Here is a 16,787-nt window from a genome sequence, read left to right as displayed (position 1 = left end):
ATATTAAATGTCTCTTGTTTTTTTTTTTTTGTCTTTCTTTCAACGAAACCCCCAGCCAAGAGCTAAAGTCCAAGAATAAGCAAAAACTGCATATCCCATCATTCAGAGGTTTCACGTGACATACGCAAGCCAATCAGCAGCCTGTTGGCGAGATCGGGCGTATATAGGCGCACGGGACGCTCTCAACAGTCTCTTCTTCCTCATGTCGCCGCAGAGTGGACTGGAAGTCTGGTAAGGCCCCATTAAGTCATGACGTTATATATTGACATGTTTTGCATTTAAACTAAATAAAATATAACAATATACCTTTTTTAACTTCTTATAATCATAGATTGTCGAATTGTGATCTGTTAACGTGCTAAGTTGAAGAACGAAAGGCGCCCGGCTAAAATTAGCTTGTGTAGCTACTAGCATTGTTGCATTAGAATATACGTAATTATACCTAAAAGAACAGCAAAGGTAATATCACATTGGCTTTCTTGTCAGATTTCATGCATATGTGGACACGATAGGACTGAAGCAACACTTAATGATAAAGTTTAAAGATGAGTTTGACATTATTGCAAGTCAACCACGTGGCTAGGTCGTTGCTAGCCTGACCAACAGACAGATAAACCTCCAGTAAGACCCTTTTGGTTTAACTATGGTTAGCTATAATTCCAGATTTTGTTAAAGATAAGCCCTTGATCACCTTTTTGACATGTTTTCAGTCACTTTAACAAACCAGAGCCTGTCTTGAAGATTTTTTTCTCTCTTATGTAGGGTCATCCAGAGACGGAAGCGCCACCCAGCCTCTCCCGCCATGGATGTTTGCTTTAACTACAGGTAAAGACTTCTGACAAACATGAATTCTCTGATCACATCAGGCTCCTATCGAAGCCGTTCATGCTCTTCTGTAGCAGTGAGCGGTCAACAGGAAGCCGAGATGAAGACTTTCACCGACGGTCGTTGGTCAGTTTGAAAATAACTGCTCCAGCAACATTAAGGGGAAGGACAATCTGTGACATGATTAAATATCAAGAGGTTTCAACCATGTGCACCTTGTTTAAGGGTCTTTCCCTGTGCCCCTTTACAGGTATTAAGCTGTCAAGATGGGAGAAGGAATATTGGAAATGCCACTCTTGAATGAAGGTGCGTAACCTGAACTCTGCTTTTAAATCTTATTTCTGGCTGTGACGACAAACTTGCCCTCACTGAGATCAGGCTTGATTGATACATTTTATTACTGAGCCACAAATGTTAAGTTTTATACAAAAGTCAAGAAACATTTGCAAAAACTGATTTGAAGTTTCTCTCCAGATGACTCTCCAGGCTGAATCTGAACTCTGACAGGATGAAGATGTCACATTAAGGTAACCTTTCATTAAATTCGGTCACGTGGTGTCTGCATTTGGCGCATGCTATCCTAAGGACCTGAGCTTGTGTGTAGCTCCTGGTTCTCCAAGTGCATGCCAGAAAATGTGGTGGTCTTTGACTGTTGTGGCTTCTTGTGCCATCAGCAGCCACTCAACTGTCAAACAGCTGACATGATGGTAATTTAACATTTGCAAATCTTAACAAGCACCTAAAAATCTACTTCTTGTTTGCAGAAGTTGGCCTGACTGGTCTTCAATCTGGTTTTGGGGGCTACATGTGCTCTCATGCCTTCCTGGCTTGTGCAGGTATGTAAAGGTACTTATCATGAATGAACAGTTTTTCTGATCTATGATGATCACATAACACAATGAGGACTGTTGGATGAAGCTTGCGGATATGGGACTGAGATCAGCCCTTGTTTAGCTTCATTTAGCTATGACTGCTGAGCTGTGCTAATGAGATGCTTCTGTCCTGATTTCAGGTCAAGTTGAACGACTGAGTGAGTCTGCAAGAGCAAGCTAAGGAGAGTCTGGCTCCATGTGTGCACAGTGTCACATGAAGGAGTAGTTACTGGACTTCATTGTTGTGGAAATTGACTTTGAAACTTGTTACATGTGTCTGAAATTTAATAAAAGCTCAAAACTTATTCATTTGGATCCCTTTTTATTCTTTTGACATGACATTAAAAGACATCCTGATAATACACACTCCAAACTCATGATATATACAGCAAGGCCACAGTAGAGTACAGGTTGAGTTCAGTGATAGTTTGGACCATAAATAGCCTGACACTGATGCTGCAGAATAATGTACAGAACAATGTTAAATAAGGACAAAAAATGCTTTATCCAGTTTGTGCTGCAGGAAGCCAGCATCACAAAACTCAGTCCAGGCATACAATAAAAGACAAATCTGAATAAAACCTGATAAATTTAAATGGCTTTTAATAATCACAACTGTTGAAGAACTGGAAAACTAAAATGTAAGTAAATGAAAAATGTAATTGTCAAAGGTGGGGGAGATAACCTTTGAAGGGTACAATGGAGGATTTAAATCAATTGAAAGAACTAAAATACAGAGAAATAATCCCAATCATGGCCTGTGTCATTCATTAGTGATGGAGGGTAACTTCAGCTCTGAGATCTCAGAGTCCGGACTGCTGCTGCCGCTCCGATCACTGTACGTGTCCCTGTTTAAGAGAAAGAATCCAACAGTCAGATATGAAACTTCATTCAAACTAAAAAATTTGATTCAATGCTGCAGGTTTACCGTGGAGACAAGCGGCAGCCCTTCTGTAAGTAGCTCTGAAGTTTCCCAGCTGCAGCGAGCAGCAAACCAAAATATGGAGGGGACGGTTTGATGGGACGAGAGGTGAACTCAGGGTGGTACTGCACTCCGACAAAGTATGGGTGGTCTAAGGAGAGAATAACCAGTTACTGGAAAATAAAGTACAAGAGGTTTGGTGAAGAAATTTTCATCGTCAGGACAGAGAGCAGGTGAGTCACCACGTCTGACATCCTGGGTGCTTTTTTGCAGCTGTTTCTTTCAGGGGTTGTTTAAAAGACTGGCTCATTGTTTGAGTCATTTATCAAAAAAATAATTAAAAAAAAACTCAACCAGGGGTAGCTCATTTTAATCAAGGAAACAATCACTGATTGCAGTTATAAGATAAGAATCAGAACAATTCCAAATTACACATTCAGAATCCGAAATATTGATTACAATTTCATTTTCATTGTAGATCACAATTGGTTTTTATTGTAAACATAAGTGCTGAATGATTTGGTAAAATAGTGATTATTTTGGATAATGCTGCGATTTGTGATCATGATGAATATGAGTCCAAATGCTTTGTTATAAAGAAACGTGCAGATATTATTGGTAGTTATGAAAATTTTACTTCCCACTTTAAAATAAGCAAGTTTCAATTGTATATGTTTTGAAAAATGCAACATAAAGCTTGTTCACTACTGTTTAGTTGAATTTTAGATTTAAATGTTTTTTTAACACTTTGATTTAGACTTCTTTTTTTTAAATCAGTTTTATTTTTTAAAGCCTTAGCCTGACGATGCCGTAATTTTACTGTATACAAATAAGCAAAATTCCATCGCTCACTTTAAAGAATTGTTCAAACAACTAGCTCATTTGCCAATGTAATTTGGCAAAATCTGTCATGTGATGTAGGCAAAGAAGCATTTTAAGGGAAGAAATTATTGTTTTTTTAAGGTAGCTGTGCACATCAGCCATATATTCCTTTTATTTCCTTTATTTATTGATTTTTTTTTTTTTTTTTGCAGTGACTGGTGTTTGATCAACTGCTGCTCTACATTTACACTTTCTGAGTTTGGAAACTGGCAATAAAGCAAAGACTAGCAAACTAATTGCACTGCTGACTAGCATCTGGTGTGATACACAGACTCCACTGCACAAGTCTGTAGTACTAATGACAGCATCAATTTCTACAGTAATGTGTCAGAGTAGAGGTATAACCCAGGCTATAGTGTTTCTATATACGCAAAAACAATGTAAAAGCACAAGAATGACATTTAGAGTAAGGTCTGATGTTGACTTAAATGAAATGTGACTTACCATCCAGCTCTATGACCTCCATTCTCTCTCCTTCTACATCTTGACCTACGAAGCGGAAACCTTTCTCCTCAAAATGACTTGTGAGCTCAGGATTGACCTGCACACAGAAAAGAAACATCAGGAGTTATAATACATAAATATAAAAGCTGTTAAGAGATGTGGTTTATGTGTTGTACAAACCTCAAAGCGATGTCTGTGTCTTTCCTCCACGTACTCTGCATCTCCATAAAGTCTGCCTACAGAACAGAGCAGCTATGAGCACCAAGCAGACACAACAACAGATCAGCTTCAGCTCTTTCTGAATTCAAAGCTTCACTTACGTAATACACTGTTGGTTGTTTTGAAGATTGTCCGTCTCTTCCCGAGCCTCATAGTTCCTCCCATCTGTCCTGGGTTGTGTTCGGGCATATCAATCACCTGCAAAGGTTCATCATGAAAGCAGTGAGACATTAACACCCTGTGGGTCTGAAAACAACAAGGTCTTTTAGTGGTGTAACAAAAGCTTACCACAGGATGCTTCAACTCAGGGTAGAATTCAGTTGAGTTTGCATCTGATGGACAAAAAGCATAAAAGGAATTATTACATATACAAATATCTCAAAGAAGGAACTTGATGTTTTCCACATCTGCCACAGAGCAGTGGTAGAGCTGAGCTCAGAGCTTCACAGACGACTTGTCAACATTAAAGCACAGTATATAGTTGTTTCCTGCATGCTGGTCTGGTTCAGTGCAGTGCTTCAAAGTGTAGCTATTTGATCCTGATGCGTGGAGCCAGTCACACTTTTGACTGACAGGAGAGATTGTTCTGGACTGTCTCTCCTAAAATGATGCTTTTTGATTGGTAAAAATTTACTTCATAAATTCTGATTCTGTTTATATGTTTTTTGTTCACACCAGGGAATCTTTCTTGGTGTTATACAGGTGTCAGGTTTGGTCCTATGAGGAAACAGATGCTAAGTTTACACACAGTCTGTAGAGAAGAGTGAGGGGACATAGATGCTTGCAAAGAGAGGGTGAGATTTCCTGTAACCGGATATTGTTTTTGACAAATGCACGTGTGCTGCAGCCGATCTGAAGCTATGAGTTGCCTTCATTAGATTTTTTTTTTCAATTTAAGTTCCTCATAACCTTAAAAAAGAAACACCTTTTCAAAAAAAAACTTTGTGGATTTACAACAAAAGCATTACAAAAAATCAAGACTTTTTGAAGTATAACCAAACTATAACTTTTAAAATATACTTTAGCATTACAGCTGATATAGAAATATGGCCCAAGATCATCTTTTTCTGTCTTTTGGTTGAGGTCACAGAAAAAGTCAGTAAGCTGTCTATTTCCACAAGATGGTCTAGATGGTTACTGTCAGTTACTATTGACGCAAAAACTAAAATAAAGCTGTTTAGGAGTAAACGCACTTAATATATAAAGAGCCACTTAGAATATTTAAATTACTTTACATGGGTAAACCAATTCTTTCCAGCTTTACTTTTAACTAAGTTATTAACTTTTCCCTATCTTGATTCTGAACTCATCCTTGATAAAGATCATATAACCCTACATAGAGTAATTAAATCATGTACCCTCCTCATTCCTGGTTGCTTTAAGCTACTTTTGATATATAAACACAAACTGTACCAATTCAATATGGAAATGTCAAAGAGCTGTTATTACCTTCCCAGTTGAGCACATTCCTCGCAAATTCGCACACAGCCAGCTGCATTCCCAGACACACACCTGCAGAAACACAGGAGTTAATACTGAGGTGACTTCTGCTTTTGATTCAGGGTTTATGTAGAGCAGAAAAAAAACAGATGAACTAAAATAAATGTGAACAGCATTATCCTGTTATCACTGACGGCACATGTACCTAGAAAAGGTTTCTTCTGTTTCCTGGCCCAGTTGATAGCTTGAATCTTTCCTTCAGTTCCTCTGATGCCAAAACCTCCAGGAACCAGGATGCCGCTGAGGACAGAAGCAGAACATCGCAGCTGGTGAGTTAACATTTATAAAGTTTATGATGTTTTGCGTTAGAAGAAAAGACTCTTCAGCACTCACTCTGCACTGCAGAGCTTCTGCCAGGCTTCGTGGTATTTCACTGGTTCCTCCTGCAGAGTGCTGGGCTCCAGATTCGCTGAGTCGATGTACTGAGGAGGAGACAGGTTAGGATTTTAGAGGAGGACAGAGTTTGAAAAAATTAAATAAATAACCGATTAGTCTTCTTATCATGGCTCTGTGGAGCAGGATGCAGATTTCAAGTATCGATTGATTTTTTTACACAACTTTGTCTTTTCCTCTTTCAAAAACAATTGTATCAGATTTTGACTGATTTCACAGTGTTTGCAAACCTATAAAATAGATTTCCCCTCAAAGGGCAATAAAGATAACCTGAATGTGAAAGTGATACAGAGCTGTGCTGATACCTTGACCTCCAGTTTATGGCTGATAGCCAGAGCTGAGTGCTCCAGAGCCTTAATGACTGAAGCGTAGGAGTCTGAAAACTTTGTGTACTTCCCCACCAGAGCGATGGAGCAGTGCTCCAGCAGCCTGTCCGACCTGTGAGGACAGAGCGTGTGTTAGAACAGACAGACTATGACATATACAGAAACAGGAGTCAGACCCGATCTCTGCTCCCACCTGTCAGACATCTCCTTCCACTTGGTCAGCATCCTCCGTGGTCGTGTCTCGATGGGCATGTTGAGTCTCCGGCTCAGGTATCCCACCACGCCCTGGTTCTCTAGCAGTAGAGGTACTCTGTAGATGGAGGAGACGTCGTGCACACAGATGACCTGAAACAAACCAGAGCAGTGAGTTTAGAGAGCCTGACAGTCAGTGGAGTCTGTATCTTTAGTGTGAAGGTCGGTGACGTACCTGTTCAGGCTCTACGTGGCAGAACATGGAGATCTTTTCTTTGACTGAGTTCTCCAGAGCCGTGGAGCAGCGACACATGATCTGAACACACAGACGAGTGAAAACAAACTTAAACAAGGCTGAAAATCATCTTTTTAAGATTGAAGACTAATCATAGAAGCTCAACTCTATTTTTCAGCTCAGGATAATTTCAGCTAAGATCATTGCTGCCGTCTTCCTTTATACCTTTATTATTGCAAAGACAGTTCTTAAAATAAATGAGTCCATAGATGCTTTAATCAACCCTTTAAAGAAGAGAACACCTGATCCCTGGCCTTACTTCTCAGGGTTTACCCTACCTGTCCTAGAAGTTAAGTTAATTTTATTTTTCACACAGTATCAGATCACAACAGTAGGATTTTAAGGTAACCTCTCCATAGATCAGCTCCACACATTGTTCTTTTTATTTAACAGACTAAACAGCCTTCCATTATTTATCTTATTTACATGTTAGGATATCACTTTTGTCTGTACGTAGTCGTGTGTTCACATTTCTCCTCGCTCTCTGTATCGCCCAAGGCAGAGTTCTGCCCTGACGAGTACACAAACACGTGAGCACACACACATACATGAACACCTTTAGTGTAGCTGTCAGAGAGTCAGAAAAATGATCTTCGAGTGCCAGACTGTAAACATGGGGGAAACGCTGAATCTCTACATCAATGGAGAAACTGAATACTTGGCAAACTTATAAAGCCTCAAGTGAACCCCATCTATGTTTTGCTACAGTGATTTTTGTGTGATTATTGGGCAGTACTGGCATTAAAATAACTAAACTGAACTGAGCCTAGCCTGGCTACACTTCTTTCTGTCTTTGTTGACCCAAACCCGTAACATATCACAACCATTTAGATCCCCATGGCTTTGATATCTTTAAAGGAGCGTTTTATATTGTTTAGGCTGTTTTTGTAAAACTGTTCAAAGATAATCAAAAAACCTCCCATTTCACAGGAGCCTTATCCACTTCTCTGACATTTAGGGATGGGTACCTTTCACATTTGAAACGATGCGGCACCGATGTCCGTTACTTGCAATCGGTATTGGTACTCAATGGTACCAATTTCTGGTACTTTTTAGTGTTCATATGGTAAAAATATTGATTTGTTGAATAATAAAACAATTCTTTTAAATTAAACATATCTATTCTTCAATACAGAACCTTGCAATTTTATGTTCATGTCCAGCATGGAAAATCACCTACTCTTCCACTCTTTCACAGTCACATGGATGCATTTAGGTACCTTTTGGTTTCACGTGAATCGGTACCCGATACTCTTGACAGAATTCGGTCAGTACCTATAAAAGTACCTAATTCGGCACCCATCCCTACTAACATTTACTTTAAGACTCAATGAAAAGAAAAGAGAAAGATAAAGAGACTCAGTGAAATAAAAGACTTGGAGAGGGATGAGTGACGACTACAGAAGACTCACCAGATCAGGGGACAGTCCGAGTCCTCTCAGCTCCCTGACGCTGTTCTGTGTTGGTTTGGTCTTCTGTTCTCCTGTCGCACTCGGCTGCACAGAGCAGGGATTTTATTACATTCAGACAAATTAAGCTAAACCTCCGTTTTCTAATCAGGGGATTTATTCTGAGAAACTTGTAAAAAGGTGAACACACAGTTCTTTTTATTTGAAAGGAAAGATGATTTATGACGTCTGGATTAAACTAAACCAAAACTATAAAGACTCTGGACCCTTCGTCATAAAAATTAAAGTGAAAACACGTCATCAGTGACTCTGAAGTCATTCTGAGGTGGAAATAGTAGCTGCAGATATCTATTTATTGATAAGAAGAGTTATTTAAAAAACATTGTTTGCAGACAGGATTTCTTCCTGAAAATCATTCAATCAAACAGTTTTTTGCCCGAATTGCATCTTCATTTTCCCTGATAAAAGAGGAGAAAGGTGACACTGTCTCACCTGTGGTATCAGACTGACGTGAATGTTACAGAAATTCTCTCTCTTCACTTTAAACTGGAACTGCCTGAAGGCCTCGATGAATGGCATGCTCTCGATGTCTCCAACAGTTCCTCCTAACTGCAAACAGAAACAAAAGATCATTCATATCTGCTGTGACAACAAGGTTACATGGCAATTATAACATAGTAAAATATGTAAGTTCCTCTGCTTACCTCTATTACACAAACTTGAGGTTCAGCATCTTCATCAACGGGCACTTTGGCCTGTTTTACCACCCATTCCTGGATGGCGTCCGTGATGTGTGGCACCACTGGAGAGGAAATAAACACACAGGATTAATCCAAACATTTCCCACTTTTTTAGCAGAACTTAGTTTAATTCTTGCATGCATACCCTGGACAGTCTTTCCCAGGTAGTCTCCCCTCCTCTCTTTGTTTATTACTGACTGATAGATCTTTCCCGTGGTCAGATTGTTGTCTCTGGTCAGCCGGATGTCCAGGAAGCGTTCATAGTTCCCTAAATCCAAGTCCACCTCCCCTCCATCATCCAGCACAAACACTTCTCCTGCACAGAGAGCAACAATCGTAGCTTGAACACACATGGCTATTTTTGTTGGGTGTTTATGTGTAAAGCAGGGGGGGGTGTAGAGTGACATCACATCCTCAACATACCGTGTTCATATGGTGAAAATGTGCCTGCATCTATGTTGATGTACGGGTCGATCTTGATGGCGGTCACGTGTAGGCCACATGACTTCAGGATGGTCCCCACGCTGCTGGCTATGATCCCTTTACCGATACCTGAGATGACTCCTCCGGTTACCAGGATGTATTTCATCATTGTGCCCTGGTATCTGTGGATAAATGATTAATACATTCAGACAACGCAAACTGTATTTTCCCATTTTCAATTAATTACTAACACAATTATTAATATCATTATGTGTCTCACACCAATTTCTCATTTTTCCATTTTGAATCTCTACTTAAAGCCGTTTTTTAAGATCCATCGATGCAAAATGTAAATTCTTGCTATTTTTAACAAGTCTTTACATTTTGATCAGGTATGTAAAAAAAAAAAAAAAAAAAAAAAAAAAGCTTTACTTATACAGCTTAAAATGTCGTTTATAGCATACCATTAAAGGGGGAAAACTCCGTGTAGTGTAACAGCATCACACACAAGAAAAGGATAGCCTCTTTCTATAATACAGGCTAGTAACAGAGTGGATAAGACATTAAATTACATGGTTCACCACAATCGAGAATGAGGACAACATCCATAAATAAATAAAACGATCAAATAATCGAAGATAAAAGTTTTTAAATGCCAAATTCAACAGTTTATTAAGCTTGAAACAAGAAGTTCCTGTTCCTTGAACAAAACATTTCTACCACATCAAGCATGGCACATTTAAAGTGCTCGGTTTAACACACCGCACGGACCGGACGGGTGGAAACTCTTCGTTGACCATGTGCTACGTAATGAAAAAAAATGGCCGCCCGTCCACGTTCCCCAAGCGGATAAAACAAACAACTCCAAATAATACCGCCAGCACGTTAGCTTTTGGCTAACTCAAAGTGTGGCTGTGGTTTGTATTTTTACATTTCAATCAGACACACATAATAAAAGCCTAAGTTCGTGTCTGCTGTTGAGAAAAGACAAGTCAAAGGTTTCCGAAAAACTGTGGGATTCAGGTATTATTTTATTCACAAAGAGAAGCTAAAGCGCTCGTTTCAAACATCGGTGTCAAACTCAAACTTTTAAGAGAGGCTGGTGTGTCCGTATTTCAGAATAAAAGCAAACCTTTATTTCTACTTTCAATTTACGGTAACTATAAAAGCCAGGTGTTATAAAAAATATTGCATGTCATTGTTTTTGCATATCTGATACTTTAATATGTGTTTTCCAGGCAACTCCATTCCTCACATTCCTCTCTTTCAAACACACAATTGTATTTCGAAAGTGACCGGAACTCACTCAAAGTAAGAGTGCCTGCATGGTAACTCGGTACCCTATGCTAGCTAGCCAACATCCTTGGTCAACAGCATCAAATTTCAACCTTACCAAATATTCTTCAGCCAGAGCTGCCCTTCAGGAGAGACCGTCGAGAACAGAAACACCTCGAGAGATTGAGCCGGAGACGAAGAAACGATTCAGATAGTAACCCGTGTTTGACTACAGACCATGTACCTATCTCTCCTCCTTATTGACTCTACACGTGTATGGAGCACGATTCAGGGCTGCAGTACATCATTCATTCTAATGCAAGCTTACAACACGGCGCTGCCTTCAAGGACGCCTCGAAAACTACTGATTCCAAGCCGGCAGTGTTGTTTACCTCAAGGTTACAAATTTTCAAAAATATTTTGTCTCTTTTATATATATATATATATATATATATATATATATATATATATATATATATATATATATATATATATATATATATATATATATATATATAAACTTTTCATTTAGCTTTTGAATTTAGAGATGATTTCCAAATTTAGATTTTTACTATAAAAAATATATGATTTTTAATAACAACCCCTCTTGTTTGTTTCACCCGCATAAGACAAAAATAATAATAATAATAATAATAATGTTGTAAACTCCAAAATTGATAATAAAAACCAAACAAACAAGCAAGTAACCTAGTACATAAAGTATTACAAAGGACACTACAAAGAATATGTTCCTATCACAGTATTTGCTTCATGTGTGGAATTCATTAAAAAAAAAAATCAAAAAATATTTTCTCTATGTGTTCAAAAGTGCAGTATAGAAAAACAGATGACAAACAAATGAAATTTAATTAAAGACATCAAAGTTGAATATGAGGGATATAGAAAGTAAGTGGAAAACACTCAAAGTTAAATGATCTGTGAAAAGTTTCTTTCTAAGTGATCCTGAAAAAGTCTCACTGCTATTACAGGTTAAAAGTTATTTCAAAATTCCACTTCTTAGCTTCCAGATCAAGTTGAGCAGGACTGGATTGATTTATGGCATGCCTAAGTTTCTATGACAACGCCACCCTGGCTGATAAAGTTTAGTTGTGAGAAGAGAAATCTGTGTTTTTCTCTGCTGAAAATGATTTCTGTGATTGATTTTGTTGTGATGGTGGACACTGGAGCTCAACTGTCAGACAGAAAAAGGACAGAAGAGCAGAAGAAAGATAAATGGGAGAGAGATAGCGCACAGGCTGAAACAAAGGTTTAACTATTTGTGATAATATTCATTCCAACCCACAGTCAGCAGTTATTCTGCAGTGGTCTGATTAAACTTGAGAGACTATCAATAAAATGAAGAGTGAGGCTACATTAGCTCTGCTTTGTAGATGACTGACAGGACATAACCAGGATTCACTAACGTTACACATTACAGACTTGTCTTAGAGCATCAGGCTGTCAGTTGCACTAAATATAGACAGGTACCAAACTTAAAACAAACTGACAGTGTTTACTTGTTGTTTTGCTAGCCTAAAGATATGCAGAGCACTGGGGCTCTCAATAGCGCTACATACAGCCAGCTACTGCAACATTTGCTTGTTGTCATGTTTCAAACCGAATCGCTATGTAACTGTACTGATAAATACCTTACCTCTGCGCGTTGTATCCAGTAAAACGTCCTCTTGAACAAATACTTTTTTTTTTATATCTGATCTCAATTTAATTCCAAAACAAACACACCTTGCTAAAAGTAACTTACAACAGTGTGCGTAAGACTCCGGGCCAGAAGGTGGCGAGGCAGTCCAATTTAAACAGATCCACCTCATAGCATCTTTGAGTCTACAATTGCCCACTTAATAAACACATAATAAAATGATCAAATCACCTCACCAAAAATTGTCACAATCCAGTTTTTGTGATGTATTCAGTTTTGTATGTTTTAGTTTTTGACTTTAACCCTGTGGGGATGATAGGACAGTGTGGGCAGAAACCAGGGAGAAAGGGAGGAGTCTATGTGTGTTTTGCTTTCGTAACTCTGGGGAATTCAAGTTGTCATCACCTGGAATGAAGTTGAGAACACAGGTCAGGGGGGAAGAAATGGGGAAAAATGTAGCAAAGAGTCAAAATCCAAACTTGGGTTGTAACCATGCACCTCAGGGACTCTTTTTTCTTATTCACTCTATATTTACATGTGTGACACACAAGCCTTCAGACTGTTAATTAGATTAGACTGCTGTGATTTATTTTATGTTATCTGTAAATCACTTTGAATTGTTTTGTGTATGAATTGTGCTCTACAAATAAACTTGCCTTGCCTAGATTTTTTTAAAATTAATACTATCCATATTATGAGTTGCTGAACATACTGAATTCAAATTTGATATCTCACACACAAGGTTGGACAAGTGCTGATACAACACCTTATTAATTCATGACTCCTTGCAGAGGTGCTGATGACATCACTTCTTCAAATTACCTCACAGGTGTTGAGTATGCTTCAGTTTATCAGATTTTGTAATTAACTGTAACATGGCCATCTTGTCTAATGAGTCATGTGACTAGTTCCCTCCCTTTGAAATAACTTTAATGATCAGTTTCACTCGAGCCTGGCTGTATTTGGGCACAAGGTGACTGTAGCTCTGTTGCCTGTCCAAAGTCTCTTTGAAGAACTTCTTGGACATTATTAATACAACTATGATCAAGTGCAATCAATCCACATATAGTGAGGCACCTGACAGGAGAAGCATTGACTGTTGGACTACTTGTTGAAAAGTTCCCACCCTCGATGAAAATATCCCTATGGACATATATGTATATATATATATATATATATATATATATATATATATATATATATATATATATATATATATATATATATATATATATATACACACACACACACACACACACACACACACAAATTGTATTAATTGCACTAATTTTAGCATCTGTAAGAATGCAAAAACAGTTTTATAAATTTATTAAGAATTGTGAATCAATGCAGGTAGTACAGGGGTTAATTTATAATATTGTCTGGAAAGGATGAATTTATTTTAGGTTAAAGCATTTAACACACATTCCTTCCATGTGTTATGATTCTCTGTGGTCGTTTTATGACAATGAGCACCTGAAGGCAGCACACTTACCTTTATACATCAGCAGGGGGCGCTCATGTTGCACGTTTGATGCTCATGTTTAACGGGGAGAAAAAAGTTGCATTTTTTTTTCCATGTAGCAGCATTTTTAACCGCCTGAGAAAGGCAACTACATGTTTGCTTTCCAGATTGTTCCTTTTCTGTCAGTGTTTGTGTTATTTATACAGCAGCTCCTTGCATTGTTCATGTGTTATTTCCCAGAGGCAGAGAAATATTCTCTGTACGCAGGAAACTCGTTTAATTATTTTATTCCACAAAGGACACGTTTATATTAATCCAGGAATAGAAGAGGCTTAAATGCTGCTGTCAGAGCTGTTTTGTCTTCCTGACAATAGATGCAACAATGCATCAGCGTGACTTTAATGTAAGCTGCTGCTCAGAGGCGACACAGCAGGGCTGAATTGATCCTGAAGCTGAAACTCTTAAACGGTCGGAGGCACAGAGACGTTTTCCTGTGGGGTTACAACACAGCGGCTCCTCTTTCTCTCCCTGACACGAAACAACAATTTCAGCTTCCAATAATAAATGGCCTCAGTTCAATGTGGTTAGATATGGTCTGCTGCAGAAAGGTCAGCGCTCTTGTGATGGCGAATGCAGTGTATTATCCACATTGTGCTCAGTGTGATAAAGTCCAGGCAGGGAGCACTGTGCTCTCAATTTTGTCAAACTGTGACAGGTTGAGAATGAAAAACACACAGCCTACTGTCTTGGTTGGGCTCATCGGTGTGTGGGTGAGCACAAGCGCTGCAAATTAAAAGAACAAAATGATGGAGTTGGTGACTGATGGCTGACTCATACACAGATAACCACAGAGCTGACTGATGCTTCTATGTAACACCCAAATCTCTACTTGTGAGCCGAAGCAGCCAGCTTCGTCTCTGGAACACATGAGGGGGACTTAATGAGAGTTTTAATTCATTTTTGACCGGAGCTGTGATTGAATTAAACTCCCACAGAAGGGCTGGATCCTCTCCTCGCCACAAGCCATTTCCTCCTATTAGAGATGTAACACAAGCAGCAGGCCGAGGGGCGGGTCAGCCCGGGATGAGCCTGACCGCTCGTCCTTTATGCCTCCACTCTGGTGGACTGGATGTGTCTGCTTGTGATGCTGCTCTGTTTCATCACTACCCACTCTGGTTTAAACATCGTACCAACTGTTTTTGTCAAAGTACTTTTGGTACGGTACAGATGTGTTCTCATATCCTCACTGTTTTAATGCACGTTTTAATACACGGGTCTTATGTCCGTTATCCTGTGTGAAAAAAGCAGATCTGTGTCACTGTGGTGATAATGTGGGGGTTAAACACTGAAGCAGTTCAGAGCTGAGGGCTGTCTTTACGTGTGAGTGTGTGAGCAGAGTGAGGCTGTGAAGGGGGATGGGCAGCACTGTCTCACACCACAGTGATGAAGTCTCTCCCTCTTATGCACACTGACTCCACTCTTCAACATTCAGCAGGTTTCTAATGTAATGGTCTGAAATCAGATACTATCCTTGGCTTACATCAGCCTCCTCGGAAACAAAAGGTTTTTATACGCTTAAGCTTAACTAACAGTGAGCCGCATAAATATCCCGCACACCTTTTTGTTTAAAAAAACATCTGAATGCTTCAAAAGCTAATGATGTAAGGCCTTGTACATCAGATAAAAAGCTTTGACTCCTTCTAAAGCAGAAGTCTTTTTATTTACCAAAAAGGTAGCTTTCATTAACTCTTGAAAACATTCACTCTGAACTCATGAGATCCTTTAATTTGTAAATGCAATTGAACTCCTTTAGAAACGACATGTAGAAGCTTTTAATTTTATAATAAATTCTGTTTACGATTGGGTATGAGATTGGTTTTAAAATCTTTCAACCAGATTTTTTTTTTCAACTTGAACAATAAAAATGATTGCATGATACACAAAATACAAAGTATAAAGCCATCCATCCTCACCCAAACTCTTATTAACCAGAAATGTTCACAAATATGAAAACACAGACAACCAACACACACACCCTGAAACACTTACATGCTCTCAACGCTCAATATTCACAATCAATTACTTTATACTATTGCAGCGCCCCTTCACGTAAATATATTTACACAATTACAATTCACTGACCAACAAACCAAGAGTGTAACTTTTTACTGGAGACCAGCATCAATAGGGGGTATGCTGCGTTCTATTTATATCAGAACTGAAAAATGGAGAGTGGGAATGACGTCATCTCCAGGTTGAAAGCGTTCCAGTTGCCAAGTCAGAAAATCTTGCCCAAACAGCAATATATTGGTATAAACACCAAATAATACCATTAATATGGCTGATTTATCAGGACAAACACTGGTCAAAAATTCTAAAATAAACAGAATATAACAGGAGCTTAATCACAGGCGGCCATCTTTGATTGTAAACTCAAGGGGTGTTGTGGATCCCCTGACTTCCCAGTAGGAAATTCCGACTTCAGTGGGCGTTCCAGTTGAAACTTCCTGCTCGGCACTCGTAAATTCTGACTTCTGAGTGCAGATGGAACTCCCCCACAAGCGTTTACGCCCTTCTCAGTCAGACTGAGCAGCAAAATGAACCCCACTCAACATTGCGAAGTGTGGCAGTTAACACTACGAGACCAGAAAAAAATGTGGAATATGACATGAAATTAAAGACAGGTGGACTCTACATTGATCCAAAGAACAAGGATTCCAGAAACATCAACATGAGGCCAGAAATTGTATCCTGACATTGATATATACCTGATTTCAACACTAGGGAAATACACAATGCAAAACCTGAAAACAAACAAAATCTGCTATATGAGTCAATTTACAGTATACAGTGGTTTGACCCAAGTGAGTATACGTATTATTCATTTATAAATTTGGTATTTAAGTATAGTTGAAATCAAATACTTGATACAACCCAGCTACCCCCTT

At 38.8% G+C, this 16,787-nt stretch overlaps 1 protein-coding gene, 1 long non-coding RNA gene and 2 other non-coding genes across 4 annotated transcripts; 3 read left to right on the top strand and 1 right to left on the bottom strand.

The window, feature by feature from the left end:
• Positions 1–170: 170 nt before the first annotated feature.
• On the top strand, positions 171–1,996 carry LOC141803496 (uncharacterized). The gene is made up of 6 exons (XR_012599567.1): positions 171–231; positions 763–825; positions 1,076–1,131; positions 1,300–1,352; positions 1,590–1,661; positions 1,838–1,996. It is a non-coding gene; the product is annotated as an uncharacterized LOC141803496 (long non-coding RNA).
• On the top strand, positions 863–999 carry LOC141803610 (small nucleolar RNA SNORA16B/SNORA16A family). The gene has a single exon (XR_012599598.1). It is a non-coding gene; the product is annotated as a small nucleolar RNA SNORA16B/SNORA16A family (small nucleolar RNA).
• LOC141803607 (small nucleolar RNA SNORD99) lies at positions 1,697–1,770 on the top strand. The gene has a single exon (XR_012599595.1). It is a non-coding gene; the product is annotated as a small nucleolar RNA SNORD99 (small nucleolar RNA).
• Positions 1,997–2,005: 9 nt separating the features above from the next.
• On the bottom strand, positions 2,006–11,045 carry LOC141803495 (CTP synthase 1). The gene is made up of 18 exons (XM_074687572.1): positions 10,836–11,045; positions 9,443–9,624; positions 9,165–9,335; positions 8,984–9,081; positions 8,772–8,888; positions 8,283–8,366; positions 6,811–6,891; positions 6,577–6,728; positions 6,363–6,495; positions 5,998–6,086; positions 5,810–5,904; positions 5,614–5,676; positions 4,453–4,496; positions 4,266–4,362; positions 4,126–4,181; positions 3,946–4,042; positions 2,626–2,770; positions 2,006–2,545 (listed from the first exon to the last, which is right to left on the bottom strand). The coding sequence occupies exons 2-18, from the start codon at positions 9,609–9,611 to the stop codon at positions 2,461–2,463; spliced, it is 1,776 nt and encodes a 591-aa protein (XP_074543673.1). The 5' UTR covers positions 9,612–9,624; positions 10,836–11,045; the 3' UTR covers positions 2,006–2,460.
• Between the last annotated feature and the right edge of the window lie 5,742 nt (positions 11,046–16,787).

Source organism: Halichoeres trimaculatus, unplaced genomic scaffold, assembly GCF_033239565.1.
Source record: "Halichoeres trimaculatus isolate MK-OKI-2021-1 unplaced genomic scaffold, fHalTri1.1 fHalTri1_scaffold_14, whole genome shotgun sequence".
NCBI lineage: Eukaryota > Metazoa > Chordata > Actinopteri > Labriformes > Labridae > Halichoeres > Halichoeres trimaculatus.
This window is presented reverse-complemented; position numbering and strand designations above follow the sequence as displayed.